A 27,076-nucleotide genomic window follows, 5' to 3' on the forward strand; every position below is an offset into this window, starting at 1 on the left:
GCACTTATATGTTAATTCTTCTATAGGTAACTCTGTCCTTTCTTCTTCTGCCATTTTTTTTTGCCTTTCATTTGCTGCATTTGTAAAATGGCCAAACTACAATTTTTTGGTTTTTATAAATTTGTCGCAGTTTTACTTTTAGTTAGGTCTTGTTAACAGATGCCCTTAGATTATTTGTTACCAAATCATTTTGAATGCCTCAAAAGTATCTCCCATTTTTTTTATCAAATGCTTTTAAAAATAGTTCCTAAACCTTAGCTATTTAGAGCATCGTTATCTACACACACACATTTAATAGTATCAATTTTGTCCCTCGACTTTCAAATCAATTTCCCCAACTATTAGTTGTATCAATTTTGTTCATACACTTTTAAAACCAATTTCTAAGAATAAAATTAACTTCATTTAAATGTTGAAAGTCGAAATTAGCACATTTATATTAACATTGACGCCATTTTAAAGTTATATATGTACACAGTATTTGTCAAAGTAATGGGGAAGAATAACGTTTTAGGTAAGGTAAGTAATATTCCTATATGAATGCACTCAATTGTAAATTTGCAGCTGAGGATGGTAATTATTTATTTTTTTGAAACGTAATGATATTTTAGCAAGGGAATAGACTATTACATGCACAAGGAGTGCCTTAGGAGTGCCTTTTTGTTAATAAGAGATGGTTTGAAAACAGTTTGAATACATTTTTATCTAAACAATCTCATCTTGTTTCCCAGGTTCATCTTGAACGGAAATATGTTGTTGACATTGATAAAAATATCGATATCACCAAGATAACTCCATCAACAAGAGTTGCTCTCCGTAATGACAGTTATGTGCTCATTTAATCTTGCAAAGGAAAGTTGATCCATTGGTCAACGTCATGAAAGTTGAAAAGGATCCAGATTCCACATATGACATGATTGGCGGTCTTAACCAGCAAATTAAAGAGATAAAGGAGGTTTGCCTCGTGTACCCTTTTACTTTCTGCATTTAAACTGGTAGTGGCAATGGTGACAGTGAAGTGCAGCGGACTATGCTGGAGCTTCTCAACCAGATTTTGGACCTTATTGTAAGTATTTGGCAAGCATGTCAAAAATAAGCTTCATTCTTGTAAAGATTGCCAGTATTTTATTGAATTTAAACAATCTCAACTCTTTTGGATGGATTTGGATAGAATGATAAGTATAGTCTTGTTAATTCCATAACAACCTATTGCACATTGTATTAAAGTCTTCAGAAGTGAAAGATTGTGTGTTTTCTCTGTGCATAATCATATTGTCACAGATTTTTTTCGTTTTAAACTGGTTGCAGCCTGTGTGCACAGAATCTGGGATGTTTGCTCTGTGGGAGAGGAGGGTTGATGTAACACAAGAAGATTTTGAGATGGTAGTGGCAAAGGTAATGAAGAAGGAGACTGAGAAAAACATGTCATTGCGGAAGCTATGGAAGTAGTGTGTGTCCATGTTAATGTTTTGTTTCACTCCACCACCCTGAATATAATTGATCTGTGGCTTTGTTCTTCACACACAGCCAACAGCTCTGTTCTTTGTATGGATTATGAAGCACATGGGGGTGCCTACACTTTGTTGAAGTTTTTTAAATACCACTGGCATCTCTGTTTATTTTGTTAAATATTCTTTTGTGATACATTTTTATGTAATATGTGTTTAATTATTGTAAATTTGCAGCTGTGCCTTAATTATTTATTTTTTTGAAACGTAATGATATTTTAGCAAGAGAATAGACTATTACATGCACAAGGAGTGCCTTAGGAGTGCCTTTTTGTTAATAAGAGATGATTTGAAAACAGTTTGAATACATGTTTATCTAAACAATCTCATCTTGTTTCCCAGGTTCATCTTGAACGGAAATATGTTGTTGACATTGATAAAAATATCGATATCACCAACATAACTCCATCAACAAGAGTTGCTCTCCGTAATGACAGTTATGTGCTTCATTTAATCTTGCAAAGCAAAGTTGATCCATTGGTCAACCTCATGAAAGTTGAAAAGGTTCCAGATTCCACATATGACATGATTGGCGGTCTTGACCAGCAAATTAAAGAGATAAAGGAGGTTTGCCTCGTGTACCCTTTTACTTTCTGCATTTAAACTGGTAGTGGCAATGGTATCAGTGAAGTGCAGCGGACTATGCTGGAGCTTCTCAACCAGATTTTGGACCTTATTGTAAGTATTTGGCAAGCATGTCAAAAATAAGCTTCATTCTTGTAAATATTGCCAGTATTTTATTGAATTTAAACAATGTCAACTCTTTTGGATGGATTTGGATAGAATGATAAGTATAGTCTTGTTAATTCCATAACAAGATGTTGATTTTCTTTTCGTTTTCTTTTTTTTTTGGATTTACAGGGTTGGGTTACTTATATGTTGGCAATTGAAAACTAAAAAACCAGATTGTATAATTTTATTTTGTTCATTTCAGTTATATTTTTGGATTTACAAGGTATTTACTCTTCGATGTTGGTGGTTTAGTAAAAAATTACCTGAAAATAGTTCTCAATGGTAATAAAAAAAATTTGAAAAAAAAATCCTAGTAGAACTCTAGTTTGATGGGTTACCATAAATGGAAATCGAGTCTTTAAGACTCGATTTCCATTTGTGGAAACCGAGTATAAGATACTCGAGTTTTACTGGGAATTTTTTTTTTCCCCTTTTTTGGCCGCAGGTCACTAGAATTATTTATCACATTAATTACGTTTTTTAGTTCTCAAATTGGGGTAAAAAAAAAAAAGGAAAAAAAATCCCAGTAGAACTCGAGTATTTTATAGGCGGTTTCCATAAATGGAAATCGAGTCTCTAAGACTCGATTTCCATTTATGGAAACCGAGTATAACATACTCGAGTTCCACTGGGAATTTTTTTTTTCTTTTTTGGCCGCAGGTGACCAGAATTATTTACCACACTTCTTACGTTTTTTAGTTCTCAAATTGGGGTAAAAAAAAAAAAAGGAAAAAAAAATCCCAATACAACTCGAGTATTTTATACTCGGTTTCCATAAATAGAAATCGAGTCTTAGATACTTGAGTTCTTTTGGATGGATTTTTTTTTTTTTTTTTGCCGCAAGTGCATGGACCAGAATTAGTTTTCTCCCCTGCAGCAAATTTTCCAGGGTCCAGAACACATCAAACAACTACATACCAGCATATAATAGGCGAAGGGAGCATACATTAAAGTTCTACAACCAAATTAAAACAGTAACTATTCAATAAAATTATTGTTGGACAAAAGTTAGCACACAATGGCAGTTCAATACTAGAAGGGCGTTGTGGTTGAACTTGGCAAAGTAATATCATTGTTCGTATTATAGGAAAAAGCTGCATCACGCAACTAATGTAACGAGTAAAATGGATAGCAAAGAGTTCAATTATTCGTAATTTACAACAATAAACAAAATAACAACTAAGTTAATACAACATAGTCTCCAGATGGACACCTAGCGGATATAACATATTATACATAGTCACCTAACACTTCTCCATACTGATACAACATACTCTACATAATCACCTAGCTTGTCCATACAGAAGATAACGACAAGTCCCACGTACAATGTCACTTACGAAAATCAAGTCTCCGCTTGCCTGACAAACATGAAATACGGTTATTAGTTTCCAAATGCAAAGAACAAAAACCAAATGACATTCTGAGTATATTATATAAAAACAGTGACGGCACTTGCCTAGTTCATAGCACTACCACTTGTCGAAGCCCCATGGGAATTGGGACAGCATCTACGGTTATGCCCCTCTTGATGACACACTCTACATCGTTGCCTCGGTTGAATCTCCCTCAACTCCGGATCTTCCCTCCGGCTTCCCCGTTCTCGCCGTACCCCATCCATTTCATTCCTTATTCTTGACATCGTAGGACGACCTTTGGCCCGCAACAATCGTGGGTCAGGCACCCACCGTGGTCCGCGAACGTCTGTCCATAATGACTCTGACTTTGGCACCACAAAATTATGTGAATATGTGAGAATGGCATTGTTCAGACTGTAACATGGGTCAATATAGCTGGGCGCATCAAGATGCAGACTTTTAAGAACTTTAATTGCATGTGAACAAGGGATCTTCAAGTTTTGCCACTTTCCACAACCACAGGTTCTATCAAATATGCGCACATCATGACTGTGATTTCTCCCTCCAGCTCTATGGTCGTTATACGGGGTAACCACTTGATATATACCCTCTGCATGATTATAATTCCTCAGAGTGTGTCCTGCAATTTTCTGCTCATTTTTGTTATAGATCTCCATTGCATAATCACTCCACACCTTACCTCGAGAGAGATCAGAAGTAATTTGTTTATGTCGATTGTGGAAATATGCAACAAGTTTAAAATAAGTGAACTCAACCATTGCAGCAATGGGCAAACCGCGGGCACCTTTAAGAACCCCATTAAAGCACTCAGAGATATTGGTTGTCATTGCCCCGTAACGTCTTCCACCATCATGTGACTGGGTCCATTTGTCTACATCCTCACTCATTAGATATGTGTATGGCATATAACGTATAATCCGGCGATCAGTAGGGTCTACACCCCTCAGTAAATTAATCTTGGCCTCCTTAATGGTTTGCATTATAGACACAAATTTAGCATCACAAGTCGCATATCCAGCTTTCAAGGCCAATGCCTTTAGAGTCGGGTTATTAAAATGTGTGTTGAAGTTGCTAGCAACATGTCGAAGGCAATATCGATGATATACCCGTTCTCTTCCGCCTTGCCCTCTAGGCCACTCTCGAATGGCACATTTGATACCTTTATGTCGGTCAGAAATAATGCAAATATCCTTGTTTTCAATAACACGCTCTATCGAAGTCCTGAGACACTCTAAAAACCACCCCCAACTAGCCCCTGACTCCTTGTCCACAACAGCAAAGGCGATAGGCAAAACCTTTTGATTAGCATCGGTTGCCATTGCAATCATCAATACCCCTTTGTATTTACCATATAAATGAGTTCCATCAATATTGATCACTGGCCTGCAATACTGGAATGCAGCAATGCATGGAGCGAATGCCCAATATACATAGCGCAGTAACGTAGTACCTTCTAATGGCTTAGGTATGGTGTGATAGCTATACTGGGTACCCGAATCCTGATCCAAGTATGCCAACAACAACTTTCGCAACCTTTGGTAAGACTCCTCCCAATCCCCAAAAATCTTAGCAATTGCCTTTTGTTTTGCGTCCCATACTTTATAGTAAGAAAGCTCATGATCATACTTAGTACGGATGATCTCCCAAAGCTCATCAACAGTAGCAGTGTGCTTTTTTCGCAATCTTCCCACAATTTCTGATGCAACAAAATTAGAATCCATCATTCTACCATCTCTTCGCAGCCCAAAGGGTATACAACTGTGTGGACCCACATAAGACGTGACCATCCACAGACCATTGAATTTAGGCTTCATGTATGCCCCAACGTACCACTTGCAATTGTCGTCAATGCATGCGGCGCACAATTCAGTTGTGCTCGACCTTTGGATGGAGAAATTTCTATTATCCTTTGCTGCGTATATTATCAATGCACGCTTCACCGCAGCTTTATTTGCAAAAGTCAACCCTTTACAAAAATGCATCCCATCTTGCCAAGTACAAAGATATGGTATCTGAAGACGTGAAGGATCAACCATATTTTCCCAAGTATTTGCGTAGAATGAGTCCGCAGGAGGTCTGTAGCCAGTGGTCGTATCTGTATCATGCTGGACACCAATATCATCATCATCTGCATCACCTTCATCATGGTACTCCATATTTTCCTCTTCAAAATTAGGAACGACTTCATGCTCATCCACATCGTTCTCAAAGTCACCTCGCTCAATCCTCTCTTCGTACTGATCCATATCATCATTATTTTCACCATCATTCGCAGCATGATCTTCGTCTTCGTCTTCGTCTTCCTCCTCTAAATGTGTCTCTTGAGAGTAGAGGGTTCCACCAGTATTCGCAACATAATCTTGAGATGACAGCGTATAACCTCCCATTGCATACCCTCCCATTGTAGTGCATCCATCATCTAGGGTTGTAAATTGTAAAGCCGTAGATGTTTCTTGCACCACCTCAGTACTGTTGTCTACACTCGCCTCCAAACTTACATACAACTCAGCAGCATTTACTTGGGGCATTTTCTGGATCCTATTAAACATCATCTTTACATGTTTATCTTCTTTAATCGCCATATACCCATAATTTATCCGTTCATGAAGAACTTCTTGTGGGCAACGATAAATAATCTTGATGTCATACCAAGCAGGGTTCAATTTCAATTCGTCCATTATTTTCCTCTTCAAATCAGTCAACGTCTTCAACTTACGACGTAACATCATGTAGTAGCATTCGATACCCTCCCCTCTAAATGGGAATCCGTCAATCCCTTCAGGATTGTAAAGGGGTCCACCGAAGTATACATTTATGTCAATATTCTTCAAAGATTGTGAACCTATTAGAGAGCCAACTAAATTTATGTTAGTGACATATTTGATCTCTTTCATTTCACATCAATTACAAAACCTTTTCTATCTACTCAAAGTACAAGAATCACAACTTCTAAAAGTGTAACAATTGCATATACTCACCCCACATCACATACAAACACACTCAATCATTATAATTTCATACTCAAACAACTAAAAAAACTGAAGACAAAACTCACCCCCATTACAAAATTGAAACTCAGCTCTAACAAAAATATAAATAAAAATATCAAACCAAACAACAAAAGTCATGAGGATGTGCAAATGAATGAGTGCAATTATGTAACAACATCATTCAAGTAATTTTAAATTAATGCCATACCCTATTACACTACTATTGATGAAATAACATAGAGCAGGGTTCATCAGACAAAAAAAGAAAAAGAAAAACACTAATGTGAATATAATCATGATCAATCAAATTAGACATATCATCTAATTTAATATATAAATATAAATATATTTATATATTTAGCCTATTTATACAACTATATAATTAAATATTTATATATTTATATAAGTATTTATATATATAGTTGTATAAATATAAAAATATTTATATAAATATTTAATTATTTAATTATATAGTTTTATAAATATATAAATAAAAATATGTATATATAAATATTTAATTATATAGTTGTATAAATATAAATATAAATATATTTATATAAATTTTATATGGAAACAAATATACATATTTTAATACAAACAAATATCTTATCAGGAAACAAATATATTTGCCTAATACAAACAAATATTTTATTAGGAAATGGCATATACACTAAAACAATGCAAGCAACACTTTTTAAAGCAGCTATATACACTAAACAACTAATTAGAGAGTGAGGAGACTCTTACTTGACATAATGATGTGCAAATGTACTGCTGAGATTGTATGAGAGTGAAATGAGCAATGTTTTGCTGCTAAATATGTATGAGAGTTTGAGTCTCTGTGAGAGTTCTTAAGAGAGGTTCTGTGATTGAAGTTGCTGAAGGTGAGAGTTGTTGAGGCAAGTTGTTCTTCATGTGAGAGAGTTGTGTGAGAGTTTTTTTAGGTTCAACATAGTCTGAGAGAAGTTTTTGGTGCTTGTGCTAGTTTAACATATTTTTTGAATATGTCTCAAAACAGACAAATTATATTCACATGGGTCAGCAACGTACTCATCTTACCTGCTGGAGGAAGCAACAAAGATTGTGTTGACTAGCAAAAGCACCAAAATAGACTAATAGACTAGCACAAGCAACAGACAAAACATGTCCTTCAACATAAGCTTTAATAGACTAGCACAGCACGTATCAGCTAATAGACTAGCACAGAGCACGTATTCCTAGCACAGAGGACAGCAAAGACACTTGATAAGACCAGACAGGAGGGGAAATAATGGTTTGAAACTCGAGTCTCTAAGACTCGGTTTCCAAATTAAAACCGAGTCTCAAAGACTCGAGTTCAACGCGCGCGTGTTTTTGGTTGAAACTCGAGTCTTTGAGACTCGGTTTAACTTTTTACGTAAACCGAGTCTCAGAGACTCGAGTTTAGGATGTGGCACCTACGTGGAACTCGAGACTTAAAAACTCGAGTTCCACGTAGACTCCTGCCACATCAAGGCCATGTCAAAGGACGTAAACCGAGCCTCAGAGGCTCGATTTTGGGCCCCTAAATCGAACCTCTGAGGCTCGAGTTGCTAGTTTGCCAATATGTTTCCAAACGGACCCTACTAACTAAATAGTTGGGGTTTTATGGGTAATTACCCATTTTCGCCAATAATCATTCATTGATCAGTGATTTCTGTCTTGAGTCTTGACTAACCAAAAGAAAACAAGTGAGACAAAAGGTACAGCATTCACGTGTCAAGTATTCAATTTTTTTCAACATCAATCAATCAGTTTGCAAGTGGCCTCTCATCTTCCAGGTATCTTCCTAGTAAAATAAGACTTAGAATTATTGAATTTAACCCCCAATAAAAAGACTTAGAATTATTGAAAGGGCATATACATATATATACATATATGTATATATGTATATGGGTTCTTATTGAATTTTTATATTAACTTCCAATACGTGAAAACTGTAAACAAACGAAGTGGGTGTCCTCGCCTCCGACGCCAGGTAAATATCGTAGGCTCGTAGCAAAGATGTAGGAAAAGACGAGGAAGCCCCGCAAACAGACTATAGGTAACACTAACATGTAAAGACCGGTAGAAATTAAAGTGAGTAGCTATACGATCGAGGAACTTATTGGAATTGAATTCCGTGTGGAGGAATGTTGGATTTTTTTTTTTTTTTTTTGAGAAACCAGACTATCAGTAGTCTGAATGTTGGATTCGTTGGTTACGTTAGATAGGAAACTAACACAGCCTACAGAGAGAAGTAAAACTCAATCTGGCAATAAAATGAAATTATATGTTTATTATCTATATACACACACAAAATTGGAAACTCAATCAAGTGAGTTCCAGTTAGTTTAATTAGTAAAGTTTCTAATGGTTGAAAGAGAGATTTGAGATTTAATCTTCATTTACACCAAAAACCGATTGATATTTTTATTTGATGATAAAAAGTACAATCATTAGAAGCAGACACCATAGGTTGAAATTATACACACACACACACACACACACACATATATATATATATATAAGTTATACAATCAAATTTCAACTCTGTATAAGTATATTTATTGACAAGTATACATATAAAAATATAATATTTTATATAATTAAATAGAGCCTTATATTTACAAACTTGTTTGCAAACACATTATTATATATGAGTTTAACTCGTTTAATAGTCGTCCTAAACTTTGACTCAACTTGTCTTATTTGCTAAACAAATGAACATAAACAAACATTTTGCTTGGTTCACTTATAGCCTTACTTAAAATTAAACTTTTTAACCATTAAAATCTTCAAGATTTCTTAGATAATTTTTAGAATCTTATGATGTTATCTATTTATTTTTAAAAAATGAGTAAATTTAATTTTAACATTATCAATAATTTAACACATTATCACATTCTAAAATTGTGACAACGAGTTTATTTAAAAAAAGAATAAAGTTATAGAACAAAAATTTACAACAATAGTATTTCTAATTTTTTTATAATTAATAAACTTATATGGTCCTATCAAAAAAAGAAATTAAACTTATATAGTAGTAAAATTTATAATGGTGTGACAAAATTCAGTTGGCATAAATATTTTAAATGATAGTACAAATTTAAGATATGTTTTGGAAGGGCTTCTTCGTGATTTCCTACTGCATTGCTAGGATGGTACCTCGTGATTTCTTACTGTATAATATGCCTGTCCCTCTCAGGTGCCCGTTCCCGTTCCTTCTTATTTATAAAGACACATTAGATGCTCTGCCTCTGATTCCAGCGTTATTTCAAAATTCTTTTTCCGTCTTCTCTCCAATTTCGTAAATCTGTGAACTCATTTTTCAAGCACCTTCTATCTCTTTTCTACTTCTTTTCCGCTTCAAAAAAAAAAAAAAACCCACATCAAATCTTCTTTCTTCTTCCCTAATTTATATTTTCCTTTTGTGTGTTAAATTCCTCTAAACTAGTTGAATATATTAATATTTTTATATATCTCTAGTGCATTTCCGATGGCTTTTCTGGCCATAGAAAACACTGCCTCCTCCTCATCTATTCCTCCTCCTCCTCCTCCTTCTCCTCCTTCTTCTTCGACTCCTGGATGCAAATACGAATACGAAGTATTTCTCAGTTTCAGAGGCACCGACACCCGCAACAAATTCACAGACCATCTATACAATAGGTTGAAGCAAAAAGGCATATTCACATTTAGGGACGATGAGAGGCTCGAGCGAGGAACGTTGATTGCCCCAGAGCTCTTTAGAGCAATTAAAGAATCGAGAATTGCTGTCGTCATTCTCTCAAGTGACTACGCTTCGTCAAGATGGTGTTTGGCTGAACTTGCAAAGATAGTTGAATGCATGGAAATGAAGAAGCTGAGAGTTTTGCCCGTGTTCCACTATGTGGATCCCAGAGATGTGAGGAATCAAAGGAGTACTTTTGGGGAAGCGTTTGAGAAACATAATGAGCGTTGCAAAGATAACACTGAGGATTTGCAACGGTGGAGAGCTGCTTTGACAAAAGTTGCCGATCTCGCTGGATGGACTCTAGACAGTAATAAGTAAGTTTTTATTTTTATTTTTATCTTTTAATTTAAAAATATTGTCATTGATCGTTATTAATGGTTACTTTCTATTATATATAAGCACAATAGGAAACTTCTTGTCAAAGTATGTTAACCTGATATCGTCTCTGAATTAGATAGAAAAAAATTCTTAAGAGCACAATAGACGAATGCCTCAACGCCATCTGTTATGTCTATCACTCAAAGACCAACCACTTTTGACTAATTCCAAAACAACATTTGTCACTTTTTGTGTATTTATAATGGATTTTACGAGCATGCGGTTAATAAACCATTTTAAGAAATTTGTTATCAAACAATGAAAAAGTAACTAATTGACTTCACAGTTTTTTCAATTTTTTATAAAAAATTTCTTAAAATAGATGGTTAATATATCCTAAGGACATATGTTAATCAAACGCATTTATAATATGTGAGTTTATAATGCACGTACAAAGTAAACATATAAAGGTTAAAAAAAAAAAAAACTCTTATGTTATGTTTAACTAGTGTGTAACCCGTTCTTACACACGGAAATGATGAATTGTAGTGGTACTATTGAGTATTGATATTAGTTTGAGTTATTAAATATATAGGACATTTGAAGTTATTAAAATGATTTTTCCTTACAATTTTAATGATATTAGTTACGCAAAGTTTCTCATTACGTTGCTATTATGTATATAATTTTGAAAATCAATATTGGACACTACATATACAATATCAATTCACTATCACTATTCGTGAAATTCTACTAATTAAATACAATACAAAATAAAAGAATAAACTGTTTCAATAGTACCTCCTAAATTGAATGAGGATAGGTACATGAGATCTTTTAACTCAATTATAATTTATTACGTTCAAAATTTTCATGTACAAAATATATAAATAGAAACAATATATAAAGTATATTCATTAGTAAAAAAAAAAAATAGACCCACGTGGAATGATGTCGAAAGCAATAAAATATTTGAGTATGACTTCCTCATCACCAACTGGTTTTGAGGTGGAATAGCACAACTCACGATCCGATAATATATATATATATATATATATTACCTAGGTTTATTTATATTGAACTTTTTGTTTTCTACACTGAATTAACTCGTTTGGCACAAAAATTAAAAAAATTTAGATTAGATGGGCACGTAGTGCAAAATTAATCTCTAATTGAAATTCAATTTTTATACTAAATTAATTCACTTTGTACAAAAATTAAAAAACTTAGATTAGATGAGACACATGACACAAAATTAGACTCTAATTAAATTTCAATTTGAAATCTAATTGGATATCCTTTCAGTTTTGCCTACTAATATATACTAGTATGTAGCTCCGTGCTACCGCACAGGAATGAACATATTATTAATCATGAGTTTATTCATGTTTAAAAGGCTTAGTTAAGTCTAAATTCATATTATTAATCAGAAAATTTCATTAACAAAACTTAGCAGTATATATATATTTTACACAGAAAGATGAACCTTGGTGACAATGTTTATCCAAAAGATCCATTCACGCTTTTGAATCTTCAATCTCTATTGGTGATTGAAATTTTCGCAGCTTAAAAAATTTAAAATTAAAAAAAAAAAAAAATCCTCAGAGTTGTACTCATTTTGTAGTTTTACAATGGGTCATTTTGTAACATGATAGGCGTTTGTGTGAAAAAAAACCTCTGAAGTTCCATGGCTGATAAAAGAAATTCTCTCCAATCTCTTTTTATAGAGAGATGGGTTTGTGCGTGTTTTTATACATCCTTCATAGTTGTATTATCACGAAGCAGGTCCCATGGATTTAGATTGGTACTACCGATTCCCAAAGCATGAGTGTTTAATGTGTTATTAATTTCATCTCATTGGCTTCTACACATGATAGCAAAATTAAAAATAATTAGATTGTACACGTGTATAGTAAAATTGGAATGAACAATTGGAATGATAATATATGATAGTAACAACAATAAGAAAATTCAAATAAAATTTCGAATTAAATTGCAACAATCTAAATAAAAAATTCCAGTAGAAAGACAGGGTGGAGTGATCCACTCCAAGAAGGTGACCAAACTTGCGTAAATATAGAATAATAAATCTCTCTCCGGAAAATTTACATTGTTCATAATCTTTATCTTCACTGAACATTTTAAAAACATAGTGACTCACATCTGTCATCCAGACATCTACAGCCGGGTCCTCTCCAATTCGCGTGAGATTCCATTGATCACTAAGTTCCTTTGCAGCCTACAAAAAGTATCATCCATCGGTTCACAATAGTGCTTTCTTCATTGTTATAGGTGCCCAACCTGAACAAAAAGCCAAATATAAGGATAGTGAATTTTAGGCATAATGTGCATCTAATCACATATTAGCAATTTATAACAATGTAAAGATGCAAACTTTGTAAGTAAATAGTAAACAAAACTCAGTGTCAGAACCAAGAAGAAAGCATTTTAATCCGAAACTCAGTGCAAATGTAAAGATGCAAACTTTGTAAGCAATTTATAACAAAGATGCAAACTTTTGCTTTGCTATCTTTTTGGAAATTATGCAATGTACCCAAACCAAGTTCTTATCATCGATATTAATCTCTTTGATTTTCACGTTTGACTACAAAATCAAGAAAAAACTTAATTAGCATAGTAACCTACTTGACCCGATACATAGAAGTGGTTTTAATGAAAATGAACCCACATACATTTAGCCACATTATGCAAAATTCAACTTCAATTTCAGATTCTAGACACATGGCACAAAATTAGAGTTCTAATTTGGAATTCAATTTCACACTCTCTCTGCTTCACCTATTATTTTATATATAGATTAGCTTGTAACCCCATGTATATACATAGATATACTTAAAAGATATACATTAAATTGTATAGTATAATTCCTATGTATATATATAATTTACATACTATTGATATATAGTCATTTTTATATTTTGTTAATTTTTTAAAAAATCTTGTAAGAATTTTATTAGGTAGAAAATATAAATTGTCCATATTTTTTTTTAAAATTTATTAATTCTTAATTTTTGATATTTTTTTCTTCTTTTTTTACAGTTCATTAATTCTAGATTCTTTGATTTTTGTACTCAATAACTCACTTGGATGAATATTTATGATGTGGTCCCACATTTTACTTCAAAATTAAGAAATAAAACTCTCTAAAAATAAATAATTTAGGACACATGGCACAAAATTGCACTTCAATTGTAGAATCTAATTGAATTTTCTGTAAGTTTTGGCTATATATATATATATATATATATAGACTAGTATATAACTTGTGCTTATACACGGGAATGATAAATTGAAGTGGTGTTATTGATGTTAGTTTGGGTTATTAAACGCTAGTTCAACTAGGACATTTAGAGGTACTAAAATGGTTTTTCCTTGTAATTTTCATGATATTAGTTACGCTAAGTTTCTCATTACATTGCTATTATATATATTTTGAAAATCCCTATTAGATACTATATATACAATATCAATTCACAATTGTTGTACATGAAATTCTACTAAATACAAAACAAAATAAAAAGAATAGATTGGTCCAATAGTATCTCCTAAATTGAATGAGGGTAGGTGTATGGGATCGTTCAACTCAATTGCATTTTTTAAAGTTCAAGATATTTGCATACAAATATCTAAATAGAAACAGTATAAAAAATATGCTCATTAGATAATTAGTTATGGTATGTTACATAAATAACTTTAAATTTGAATTATTTTTTGCTACGCAAAAAAATGGCTCATAAATATAAAATCATTTAATCTCTCTTTTCCTCTAATTTTATATATAGAGTTAGATATATGATTAGGTTTTTTTTTTATTTTTTTATGGTTTATTTATATTGGACTCCTCATTTTCTACAATGAATTGACTCATTTGATAAAAAGAAAAAAGATTATATTATATGGGACATGTGACGTAAAATTAAACTTTAATTAAAATCTAATTTTTACACTCAATTAACTCTCTTAGCACAAAAATTTAAAAACTTAGATTAGATGGGATACGTGGCACAAAATTTGAGTCTAATTGAATTCTAATTTGAAATCTAATTGAATTTTCTCTCAATTTTGGCTATATATATATATATATATATATAGATTGATAAGAATTTAAATATAGGTAAATAAGGGGCCATTTAAATTTTTTAGTTAAAACTCAAAGTTTAGAAAATAGGCAAAAAAATAAATAAATAAAGTGCAGAGTACACCCATAAAGTTTGGAATTGCTTAGATTTTACACTCTAAAGATTGATTTTGTTAGCAAAACCTTACTCTTTTTTATTTTTGGTAATTAAGTGACACGTTGGTATGCTATGTGTATTTTTATTTATTTATTTTTTGGGCAAAATCAGCCTCCCAAAATGATCTCGTTTCACTTAAAACAAAGAGCATTGTTGGTGGTGCTTCCAAAACAACATTGTTTTAGGAGGCCGATTTGACCCTATATATATATATACTCATCCGCACGCCAGCATGTCACTTAACAGTTTAAACTAATGGAGGGTGGGGTTTTGCTAACAAAACCAAATTTTAGGGTGTGAAATCCAATTTATCAAACTTCATGGTGTCAAATTCAAACAACCCCAAACTTTAGGGGTATACTTTGCAATTTACCCCAAAAAAAAACGTTACTACTAATTATTTATTTTTTTTACACTAAAACTATCATCATTACTACTTAAGCTATTACTTAATTGGTACACCACAACTTTGAAATACTATCGTATTTATTAAAAAAATAAATAAACCTTATAGTTAGAAAAAACCTATTGTCATGTCTGTTTTAAATTAAATGTTGGACTTTCAAAATCATGTAAATTTTAGCCCCCAAATTAAATCTGAATATCAAACTACCAAAAATTAAAGACTTTAAAGTTCAATTTAATACAAGCAAAGTTATAAGGTTTAACTTGTAACACCTTCTTTCTCAAAAAAAAAAACTTGTAACAACTTTAAATTTCAAGGTTTAATTTGAAACTTTTTGAATCTAAAAATCAAACCTAAAATTTTAAGACTTTAAGGTTCAATTTAATTCTAAGTCTAAACATTGTACAGTTACTAACTTTTATTTTTTTATGGCCAATGATAACTTTACAAAATTATTATGTTGTCTTCGTTGCAGACCTGAGTCAAAAGTTATTGAAGATATCGCTAAAAAAATTGAAGTTGAATTGAAATCTACATACTCATTTGATTACAAGGATCTTGTTGGAATAAACTGTTGTTTGAAGAAACTGGAAAATCTGCTAGACATGGTGTCGGATGAGGTTCGCTTAATCGGGATTTGGGGAACGGGTGGAATGGGTAAAACGACTTTAGCACAAGTTGTTTATAACAGATTTCGTTATGAGTTTCAAGGCAGCAGCTTTCTTGCCAATATTAGAGAAGAAAGTGGAAAACATGGTATGGTTCATTTACAAAAACAACTTCTTTCTGATATATTGATTGAAACGAATTTTGATTTTCCAGATTTTCGATGGGGGAGTAATGTGATAAAGAAAAGATTATGTCGTAAAAAGGTTCTCGTCATTCTTGATGACGTGGATAAGCTTGATCAATTAGAAGCATTAGCTGGTGAGCAAAGTTGGTTTGGTGAAGGAAGTAGAATTATTATTACAACCAGAGATCAACATATATTAATCAGCCATAAAGTGCCTGAAGCTCAAATGTACACAGCTAAGGAAATGAACAATGATGAAGCTCTTGAGCTCTTTAGTCGAAAAGCATTCGAGAAAGACCATCCTCTAGAAGGTTATGAAGAGATTTCTCAAAAATTTATAGATTATGCTGCTGGTCTTCCTTTAGCTCTTAAAGTTTTGGGTTCTTTCCTACGTCATAGAAGTCTAGAGTTATGGGAAAGTAAGCTAGCTCAGTATAAAGACAATCCTCCAAGAGATATTCTAGATGTGCTTCAAATAAGTTATAATTACCTAGAGGAAAGAGAGAAAAACATATTTTTAGATATAGCATGTTTCTTCAATGGGAATGACAGAGGTTATGTAACAAAAATGCTACAAATTCTCTATGACAAGCCAGACATTGATATAGATGTTCTATTGAAAAAATCTCTTATAACCATATCATGTGGATACTTTCAGATGCATGATTTACTACAAGAATTAGGTAGGGAAATTGTTCGTCGTGAATCTCCTCAAGAGGCTGGTAAACGCAGCAGGTTGTGGCATAGTGAGGATGTCCTACGTGTACTAAAAGAAAATTCAGTAAGTTGATCACACAAAATCTAAAACTTTTTTAATGGTATATATATATGTGTGTGTGTATATGCATGTATGTATAAAGAATCAAATAAGATTTTGTTAATCTAAAAGTACACTTTTTTTTTTTTAATTACCAGGGAACCAAATCAGTTAAAGGCATATTCCTTTGGTCACCTCCCGAAAAAGAGAAACACTTGAATGTTAAAGCCTTCTCAAAGATGAAAAACTTGAGATTATTAAAAATCAACAATGTGCACCTTCCTCAAGGCCTCAATTATCTTTCTAGTGAGTTGCGTTCAATTCATTGGGGTGGATATCCTTTAGAATCCTTGCCAACTAGTTTTGAGCCAGAAAAACTTGTTGAACTCATTATGTGGTGCAGCCTTATCGAACAACTATGGAAAGGATTCAAGGTAAGATTTTCACATATGCAAATAATTTTTTTTAACATCAGTTATATTTATAAGGGTTTAATTTCTCTGTTTGATTGTTGTTTTATAACAGAGTTGTGACGAGTTAAAATATATTGACCTGAGAGGCTCGACAAACTTGATTGAGATCCCGGACTTGAGTGGAGTTCCAAATCTTGAGCAATTGATTCTTCAAGACTGTACAACATTGCATAGGATTCATGAATCTCTTGGAAATCTCAAACGACTTATTCAATTGAATCTAAGTGGTTGCATAGACCTTGATGAACTGCCAAAGAACTTGGGGAATATGAAAGGCCTAGAGAAATTAGATGTGAGTAAAACTGCTATAAAAGCACTACCTTCATCCATCATTCAACTATCTAATCTAAAAGGTCTTCTTTTGAATGGTTGCACGAGTCTTCAATCATTGCCAGAGCTTCCCTTAAACCTAGGGCAATTGATTCTTCAAGGTTGTACAAGCCTATCTAAGATTCATGCATCTCTTGGAAATCTCAAACTACTTATTGAATTGGATTTGGATGGTTGCAAATGTCTCGAAAGCCTTCCTCACAAGATCAACTTGGAAGCTCTTGAAACTTTTATACTTTCTGGTTGTTCAAGACTAAAGAAGTTTCCAGAGGTTGTGGGAAATATGTCATGTTTGTCAAAACTTTCTTTGAATAAGACTGCTATAATAGGGCTACCATTATCAATTGAGCATTTAATTGGCCTTATTGAATTGGATCTAAGAGACTGCGAAAACCTTTCAAGTCTTCCGAATGGTTGTTATAGTTCAATGTCTCTAAAAAGTCTTAATTTATCTAGGTGCTCAAAACTCGATGAATTGCCAGAGAATTTGGGGAATATCAAAACTCTAAAGGAGTTAGACGTGAGTGGAACTGCTATAATGGGGCTACCATTATCAATTGAGCATTTAATTGGCCTTATTAAATTGGATCTAAGAGACTGCAAAAACCTTTCAAGTCTTCCGAATGGTTGTTATAGTTCAATGTCTCTAAAAAGTCTTAATTTATCTGGGTGCTCAAAACTCGATGAATTGCCAGAGAATTTGGGGAATATCGAAACTCTAGAGGAGTTAGACATGAGTGGAACTGCTATAACGGGGCTACCATTATCAATTGAGCCTTTAATTGGCCTTATTAAATTGGATCTATCTGGGTGCTCAAAACTCGATGAGTTGCCAGAGAATTTGGGGAATATCGAAACTCTAGAGGAGTTAGACGTGAGTGGAACTGCTATAACGGGGCTACCATTATCAATTGAGCATTTAATTGGCCTTATTAAATTGGATCTAAGAGACTGCAAAAACCTTTCAAGTCTTCCGAATGGTTGTTATAGTTCAATGTCTCTAAAAAGTCTTAATTTATCTGGGTGCTCAAAACTCGATGAATTGCCAGAGAATTTGGGGAATATCAAAACTCTAGAGGAGTTAGACGTGAGTGGAACTGCTATAACGGGGCTACCATTATCAATTGAGCATTTAATTGGCCTTATTAAATTGGATTTAAGAGACTGCAAAAACCTTTCAAGTCTTCCGAATGGTTGTTATAGTTCAATGTCTCTAAAAAGTCTTAATTTATCTGGGTGCTCAAAACTCGATGAATTACCAAAAAATTTGGGAAAAATCGAAGGTTTGGAAGAGTTAGACTTGAGTGGGACTGCTATAACGGACCTACCTTCATTCGTTGTTCACTTAAAAAATCTCAAAGGACTATCTCTCTCCGGATGCGTCGGGCTATCATCTAATAAGCTTACAAGGTTTCCTTTGATGCAACTTAGAAGAAGTCCAGATCCCACGGGCATGCTAGAGCGTTCTTTAATAGGCTTATGCTCTTTGACCAAACTTGATCTAAGTTATTGCGATCTTCAGACAATTCCTAATGTTCTTGGGTGCTTTTCATCTTTAGAAAGTTTATATCTAAGGGGAAATAATTTTGTTTCCCTTCCTGAAAGTATCATTCAACTATCTAATCTGACAGAACTTTTTTTGGGCGGTTGCACTCATCTTCAAAAATTGCCCGAGCTTCCATTCAAGATTATCTATATTGATGCAACAGAGTGTACCTCACTGGAAACATTATCGTTAACACCAGAATACAATTTTCGGCCGGAATTTTGTCTTCTCAATCGCGACAAATTGATATATGAAGGTTGCGGTGACCTGTTTTCAACAACCCTAAGACGTTATATCATTAATCACCAGGTCTCTCTCTCTCTCTCTCTCTCTCTCTCTCTCTCATGTGAAGTTCTAAGCATCATGAATTGTATGTTTCAGAGTCAGCAAGATTATTCTTTTGATCCTGCTTATCATGTCGTGATCCCTGGAAGTGAAATTCCGAAATGGTTTAGCCACAAAAATGTGGGGGATTCAGTAAATCTACAAGTGCCCTCAAATTTAGGTAACAAATTGATGGGAATCGCTGCGTGCGCTGTTTTTGTATTCCGCCAGCATCATCCACTTCACCAACTTCATTTCACAGATTATGGACTTTGGTGTTCCGTTAGTGGAGAAAGACGAGTGGGCCATTCTTTTTATGAGGAATTTGGTAAGATTAAGTCGTATCAGCTTTGGCTGGGATATATTCCCTCTGCATCCCTTGGAGCGGGCTGGAAAGAAAAATTGAATCAAGTCGACGCTAACGGATTCAGCCAGATTGAAGTTAAATTTGAATCTGCTGTTCAAGGATTGGAGGTTACAAAATGCGGGGCCCATTTGGTATTCGAGACAGACATTGAAGATCTAAACCAAACTAAGGCTGGGTCTAGCAACTGCATCATCACTCCTTATAATGAGGATGGTTTTGAAGATTCAGAAAAAGATAACAAAATTAAGCGAAGCAGTGATGACTCTGATGGGGAAGGGGCTGGACCTAGTAATGAGGAACCACCACACCTGAAGTGGATACGGCACCCTGATCTAATTGAAAATTGGTTTGGGAATTTACACACACAAGGATGAGGTAATTCTGATTGTGAGAAGAGGAATCTCAATGAAAGTTATAGCTTTTATGGAATCTGCACTGCTGATCAACTTTTTTCTCTCTCATTTTTTGTAAGTCACCATCTTTTCTTCCTCTTACGTGAGATTGTTTGTAGTTGTATATTTCTTTTTTTCTTTTTGAAAATTCATTGGCAGTTCTTTTAGTTTGGTAATTTGTTTTCTAATTTCTGCTAGCTACCTCATACTGGATACAAAGAAGAATTTATTTGGACTTTAATGAAAAGGAGAAACTGTCACGTTACAATAGAACTAATGCAACTATTTTATCATTTAGAAGTCTGACAACTATTTTAAAACTTAAAGGACCCTTCTTTTCTCTTTTTTTATTTTAACTTCACACCACACCACCCATTGTTTGGTTGATCGGAAAGCTATGGAAATTTTCCTTTTTGGTATTTGTATTTTGTGATGAGTTTATCCTTGAATTAGGTCTGAAATAGTTGAATTAGGTTCCTGAGGTCTGACTTGTTTTTCTTATAACAAGCTTACAAAATATCATTATTTTCTGTTTTCATTTAAACAATTTGATTTGAGGACGAAATTTTGTCTAGATTTCCTAATGTGTGTGTCTGTATGACAAGTTGGCTCTGTTGATTATTTTCTTTGGAATTGGAATATAAGCAATAGATGGCTACTCTACCATCTATTGAATATCATTTGTTGTGCTCTTGCTGGTCAAAATCAGATTATTGATGTACTCAGCAATCAGTATGAAACTTTTGCTTTATTTTTTTTTCCCTGTTTTCTATGTGCTTCTTTTTCAGTCTATGATCATGCAGCTATCATCCTTGACAATTTGGAATTAGAAACTTCTCATTGTCATATTTGTCATTTGGGTGTCATGTTGTTCCATCTAGGTGCACTGATGTGGCTGTCCTACATATTGCGTGAGATTATTTCTAGAATGTTTGAATCAATACGTGTAGTATGGCCTTTGTCACTTCATGGATTCATAATCTGATAATTTGGGTTTCATTTGTCAACTGATGATTAACAATAGAGAAAGAAATAAGCAAAATTGTAATGGTAAAGCAAGACCTGGTAGAATTAGAAGCTGTGATGAGAAAGTTCTTTTTTGTTTTGATAGGTAATATGGAATTCAAATCAGCTTTGGTGTTCCGTTGATTCCATGCTTAAAGACGGGAAAATGAGCAGTAGAATAACCTCTCCTCTGCTTGCACTGCTGCCTTTATTACTTTTGAGCTCTTCATATCTAAGTTCATGGTATGTCATTCACCCCATAGTCTTCTGTCATAGATTTATAAAAATAGCACATTTATTTCCTGTTTTCTTTGTGATTTGATTAGATGTAACATTCCCATGCAAAACTTCAACTCACATTACCACTACCCAATTTTTTAATTTTTTTTTTTTCCAAAATTTCTGAGTTTAACAGTTCACAGAAATTTATACCAAAATTAGGCATTATCCTTTATTTAAATTTCCTGTCAATTAAACTTTCCAAAGTTGCATACCTACATGATCTTAGACCAGGTGTTTTTTTTTTTTTTTTTGGATGAATGAAATATATAATTAAGAGAACAATCAGTTCAGGTCCACACACAACGTCGCTGTAGTAACAACAGAACAACTAGTCATAACACACACAAATTTGAAGCAGAACAAAACTTTCGTCAAACTAAAGAAACATTTTCTAACTTTTCCTAATGACATCTTGACCCTTATGAGGACATCACATACAAAAAATGGCTTCACTTGGAAAACAGATAATGGAATATTCCAGTTAATACACAGATATCTCTTCATTCTAGAGTATTTGAAATTCCATCTAGCTTCCATCCTTACACCAATTTCCATTTCTCCTACAACTACTCCTCACTTAAAATATTCCCTCCCTAAATTTGCATTTCTCTGACTCCATAAATGGTAAACCACACCCCCATGCTAACTTACATGAGGAAGCTTTCAGCTTACCTTTTAAACTTTCCAACCCCTATTTAATCCAATTTGTTTCAAGAGAGTCAATGAGGCATCTCTTCATTACTTCCCTCCACAATCTTTTTGACAAACTGCATTTAAAATATAAATGGTCTGGACATTTTATGCAACTTCTGCAAAATGCAAACAGAATATCCCCTTGTACCCCCACTATAACAATTTATCCCAAATGGATAATTTTTTCTCATACCAAGCCAAGTGATGAGTCATGTCTTGAAAAGGCATAAAAAAACCAGATTAGCTTCCACCAATTAACCTCAGACAACCTCAATTGAATTGGACTCCAGGTTTTTTAGCAGGTATAAATGCTTCCCTTGGCAGAAACCCAAATAGGTCTATCTACTTCTCAAATATCCACGAGAGGAAGTTTGCTTTGTATAGAAACTAGAGAATTAGACTTAAGTGGCTTCCAGACATAGCTTTTTTCCTGCTATACAATTGAAACTTTTCTGCAAGACTACTTGCAACATCATATTCTGCTCTGTAACCATACCTGGTATAAAGAATATCATCAGGATTCCACCAATACACTGGAAACTTTTGCCTTAAGACTAATTGCAACATCATATACTACTCTGTGAGCATACTTGGTGATGACGAATATCATCAGGATGCCATCAATTACACTCTTGATGTTACCTCCTGTATTCTGTTCCAAATCTTTGGTTTTACAGCTTTCTGTTCCCATTATCTTGTGATTTAATTTTATAAAGGAAAAAAAAAATGAAAATCGATTGGCTGTATATTTGGATGATTGGGCATGTTGTTATTTAGAGGTGGATCTTATAGTTGTGTTGCCTCCTCACTATAGGAGTCCTCAGTCAGCAAAATGAGATTACTAGTATTTATTTAAGTTTTTTCCTTTTGTTTTCTGCAACAAAGCTTGCCCAGAATTAGTTGCCCATAGCTCAATATAAGAGCCCAAGTTACAGTCTTAATTATCCAACCGTTTGATTTACGTAAGAGTAAAGAACCTAAAACCTTAGTTTTGTGCAAATTATCTTTGCATTATACTTAGTCAATGCATGTGTGTTTAAACTTGATTGGCCTGTTGTTTTACTCCCAACTCTTTTTACTTCCTTCTTTAACTTATGTTTAGTAGCCACCAAAAAAAAAAAAAAAAATCTTTGGTAGCTGGGCTGGTAGACAAAAGCTATGTCTGCTTTGAAATTGAAAATTAATTGATTGAACTTCAAATAATTGTAAATTGCGTTGCTTGATCCTTCTGATTAAGTGTTAAGACTTATATCGACATTATAAAGTATTGCCTAATATCTTCATGTTGACTTTTACCATTCTGATTTTATACTGTGAGGAGCTCTTGAATTTCTTTCAAACATAGGACTTTTTGTGGAACAAGCTGTATAGTCTATGTTAAATTAAAAAAATTCTTCCTCCATGCTCTTGAAGCTGGCTCATAGATATCTGTCATGTCATGACCAATTTGTTACAAAGATCAATAAGGTGCCTCTTACCAAAGAACTTTCTCTATTTATTTTCTAATTGTACAATATATTAAGTCTATGACACAGTTTATTTAAAAGAGAGTATAAAAGATACAATACTAAAGAAAAGCTAGCCTCAAGTGGACCTCTATTCTGGATACAATAAGAAACAAAGGAAAATACATCATAGAAGGTGAGGAAAACAGCACCAAAAAAAATAAAAAAAAGTACCAAGACCTATGTAGGCATATAATCCCCCTAGAGCATCTCTGCAGTGAGTCCACTGCTCTTGGCCAGAACCCCCCTAATTTTTACAATAGATTGGACATATTGTATCTACAATGGCCGGCTTGAAATATAAATCCATTTAAGCCCAAGGGTATAAGCTCAGTATGTTTCTAAATTTCTATGCTGAAAACCAATACTAAGTGATGATCATCTGCATTGATATGTCTCTTTATCTCATGGAAAACTGAGTTATCACAACATAATTTGTTAGTTGTTTATCGCTAGACATCCTCATAGGAGTATCAAGAGAAACTCAAATTTTCAGCTCGTAGCCTTTGCCAACACCATTTGATGACTATCCTTATTTGACTGTTCTTCACCATCTTCTTCATTCTCTGTTGCAGGCTTCCTAGAATTTCTGGATTCTTTGAGCTTTCACCAGTTTTGTATTCTATTAGTTTTGATTTTTCGCTTTCCTAGTTTTCTTTTATTTTCTGTTCTGTGTAATACTCTTATGTATGTAGCCCCTTTACTAGGGTAGCACCTTTTTTAATCAATGAGTTATTTACTTATCAGGAAAAAAAAAATGTTGAAGAAATATTTGATTTGGTTTTTCCATTACACAGCTATAGCAGTTTGCTTGTATGATAATAATGTTAATGCACTAATGCTTATTTACTCCATGGGGTAGACGTTGCCTTTTTCCCTTGCCATTATTTTCCCGAGATAATTTGTAGCTTCTTGGGATAATCTCTTGATTATTTATTTATATATATAAAACTCTTGAAATTGAATTTTACAATATGTTCATGAGAAAAAGCTCTCTTCTTCACTTGTCTTTATAGAACATTTGCTCACTGTTTTCAACAGGAAAAAATGGTATTAACTTCCAAGGGTGGGACTTGAGTTTTTGTTGCTAAAATACCTACTAGTGTAACAGATGATGATTTTGGCAGGTATCAAATTCTTGATCACATTCACCACCTCTTGGTGCAATTAGTAATATCTAGCAGACCTAAATGCTTCAAGGGCTGCATGCATCACTAATTAATTCTGTAGGATTGTAAAATAATTAAAATTGGATGGGTTGTTAGTTGCAGTTACTTTATGATCTATAGTCCACTTATAGATGCTTACACCTAATGCATATGGTATCCTAATTCTCTTAACTTTAATGGTAATTTCAAATATTTTCATTTTATCTTAACATTTCCATTTCTGGCTTTTGATTTTGTGAAACTTGGCCTTGCCAAGTTAACAAAGTTGAATGTTATTGGTGTTTTTGACATTTCCTTTTCAGGTTTAATAAGTACTTACACTAATTTATAATAATGACTAGTTATTTATAATCTAATTTGTTATTTTATTGGAGTTTCTTGCTTGTATATTCTACATTGCACTGCATTCTCACTATTTTTTCATTCAAATATTGAAATTTGAAGTTGCTTGCATTTCAGGATCCGATGACAAAACATGGAATTGGATTTGTAATGCACGAAAATGCAGGAAGTGGAGCTTGAGTCTTAAAGTTTTGTGTTCTGGTTTTTTGTTCGAGTGAATTTGTAGAATACATAGTGTTAATCAAGAGATTCTAAACTATAAACATAGTGTTTGAGGTGTCATTTGGAAGGTCGATAATTGTGGAACTTCATCATTTTTTGTATTGGTCTTCCATTTTACCTCATAGTATTGTCAGGTCTGTTTTGAGATTCAGTATACCAAATAATGTCTGAATCATATGAACTTCAAAGGTTCTATGGTTGCTGTGGACTAGGCAATTCCAAAGGTGTGCTATTATTTAATCTGCTTCTTGTATTGAAAATTGAATCAAGTTTATGTTATGTTGATGGTAGACCTATATGTTCCACCTGCTGATGTGCCTGTTATATGGGAGTAATGCTTAGTTAGCATCTCAAAATCTAATTTCTTCTCCAGCTAAAAAGGCAAAACCCAGCAGGTGATAGTTTCAAGAGATTATTTGGATGCAGAAAAGCTAAAGGCTTAAAATTTTAGTAGGAGCAAAGTGCAATTTCTTTTAGCCGCTAAAATTAAAACTTTTCCTTCAATTTGCTTGTTCTCATTAACAACCAATATATTAGTATATGGTTTAACAATTTAGTTTAAATAGTTGTTTGGCCAGGAAGATACCTAGAAGAGGAGGGTCATGTAATGCGAACTCTAATAGAAAATGAATTGTTGACCCTTGAATGCTGCTCCCTTTGCCTCATAGTGCCCATTCAAAATACACCATATTTCAAGTGGCCTTCTGAGTTTATTAGTCTAAATCTGTAAACTCATTGTTCAAGCACATCAATTTCCTTTATGGCTTTTATTCCATCAGCATACAATGTCTTTTTGTATTGTGTATGTTTGCACACAAATTGGACTTCCAGTTAACCCCATAGAATACCTGGTCTATTTTTCAGTAGATTGGCTTATGTCTGAAACTCATGAACTTAAAGGTTCTACAGCTGCTGTGGACTCGGCAACTCCAGAGATGTTCTATAATTTAATTTGCTTCTTGTGTTGAAAAATCAAATCGTCTCTATTAAGATGATATTAGACTTGCATGTTCCCCTTGCCAAAATTTGTTTATGCGTAAATTGGCAGTAGCTGTTGTATAGGAGTAACGCTTGGTTAGCATTTCCTAAACTAATTTCTTCCTCAGCTGAAAAGGCAAAACAAGCAAATAAATAAAATGTCTCGTCTGTTGATGGTTTTAACTGGTGTTAAGAAGCTATTAAGATACATAAAAGGCTAAAGGTAATAATTTCAAAAGAAACAAAATGTAATTTATTTTTGAAGTTCATTGCCTCTGCACACTAATTTTATTGTGAATACTATGATATATGTTGCCAACCTATGTTATCAATACAAAATCAACATGCAACAAATCAAATCCGGATAATTTAGGACTTGAATATGGCAAGAGCACAATTAGGGAAAGATATAGAAAACTATTTGAATGAATTATAATAAAATTCTCCTTAATACAGTTGACATATTTTCTTTCATACATGGTAGTTATCATATCATCTAATAACAGTCCCGCTGCATCCGTGATCATTAAGACCGCCTCACATATTGGCACTGCATCAAAATTGCTTCAACTGAATTAG

The 27,076-nt window shown here is 33.6% G+C and overlaps 3 protein-coding genes across 3 annotated transcripts; 2 read left to right on the forward strand and 1 right to left on the reverse strand.

The window, feature by feature from the left end:
* The first annotated feature begins 1,315 nt into the window (after positions 1-1,315).
* On the forward strand, positions 1,316-2,118 carry LOC115959455 (26S proteasome regulatory subunit 8 homolog A-like). Its single transcript, XM_031077862.1, has 2 exons — positions 1,316-1,395; positions 1,851-2,118. The coding sequence occupies exons 1-2, from the start codon at positions 1,330-1,332 to the stop codon at positions 2,109-2,111; spliced, it is 327 nt and encodes a 108-aa protein (XP_030933722.1). The 5' UTR covers positions 1,316-1,329; the 3' UTR covers positions 2,112-2,118.
* A 1,581-nt stretch (positions 2,119-3,699) lies between these two features.
* Positions 3,700-7,375, reverse strand: LOC115960002. The gene is made up of 2 exons (XM_031078695.1): positions 7,357-7,375; positions 3,700-6,461 (listed from the first exon to the last, which is right to left on the reverse strand). Exons 1-2 carry the CDS (start codon positions 7,361-7,363, stop codon positions 3,700-3,702), a joined length of 2,769 nt encoding a protein of 922 aa, XP_030934555.1. The 5' UTR covers positions 7,364-7,375.
* A 2,485-nt stretch (positions 7,376-9,860) lies between these two features.
* On the forward strand, positions 9,861-25,843 carry LOC115959457 (TMV resistance protein N-like). The gene is made up of 7 exons (XM_031077863.1): positions 9,861-10,653; positions 15,795-16,893; positions 17,028-17,303; positions 17,395-20,376; positions 21,413-21,549; positions 24,828-24,913; positions 25,415-25,843. The coding sequence occupies exons 1-4, from the start codon at positions 10,106-10,108 to the stop codon at positions 20,281-20,283; spliced, it is 4,812 nt and encodes a 1,603-aa protein (XP_030933723.1). The 5' UTR covers positions 9,861-10,105; the 3' UTR covers positions 20,284-20,376; positions 21,413-21,549; positions 24,828-24,913; positions 25,415-25,843.
* The last annotated feature ends 1,233 nt before the right edge of the window (positions 25,844-27,076 follow it).

Source organism: Quercus lobata, chromosome 9, assembly GCF_001633185.2.
Source record: "Quercus lobata isolate SW786 chromosome 9, ValleyOak3.0 Primary Assembly, whole genome shotgun sequence".
Classification (NCBI taxonomy): domain Eukaryota; kingdom Viridiplantae; phylum Streptophyta; class Magnoliopsida; order Fagales; family Fagaceae; genus Quercus; species Quercus lobata.

Coding starts and splice junctions, on each gene's coding strand:
- LOC115959455 (XM_031077862.1), top strand. CDS start 1,330: ATGTTTGCTCTGTGGGAGAGGAGGGTTGATGTAACACAAGAAGATTTT. Junction 1,396..1,850: donor TTGAGATGGTAGTGGCAAAG/GTAATGAAGAAG, acceptor CTTGTTTCCCAG/GTTCATCTTGAACGGAAATA.
- LOC115959457 (XM_031077863.1), top strand. CDS start 10,106: ATGGCTTTTCTGGCCATAGAAAACACTGCCTCCTCCTCATCTATTCCT. Junction 10,654..15,794: donor TGGACTCTAGACAGTAATAA/GTAAGTTTTTAT, acceptor TCTTCGTTGCAG/ACCTGAGTCAAAAGTTATTG. Junction 17,304..17,394: donor AACTATGGAAAGGATTCAAG/GTAAGATTTTCA, acceptor GTTTTATAACAG/AGTTGTGACGAGTTAAAATA.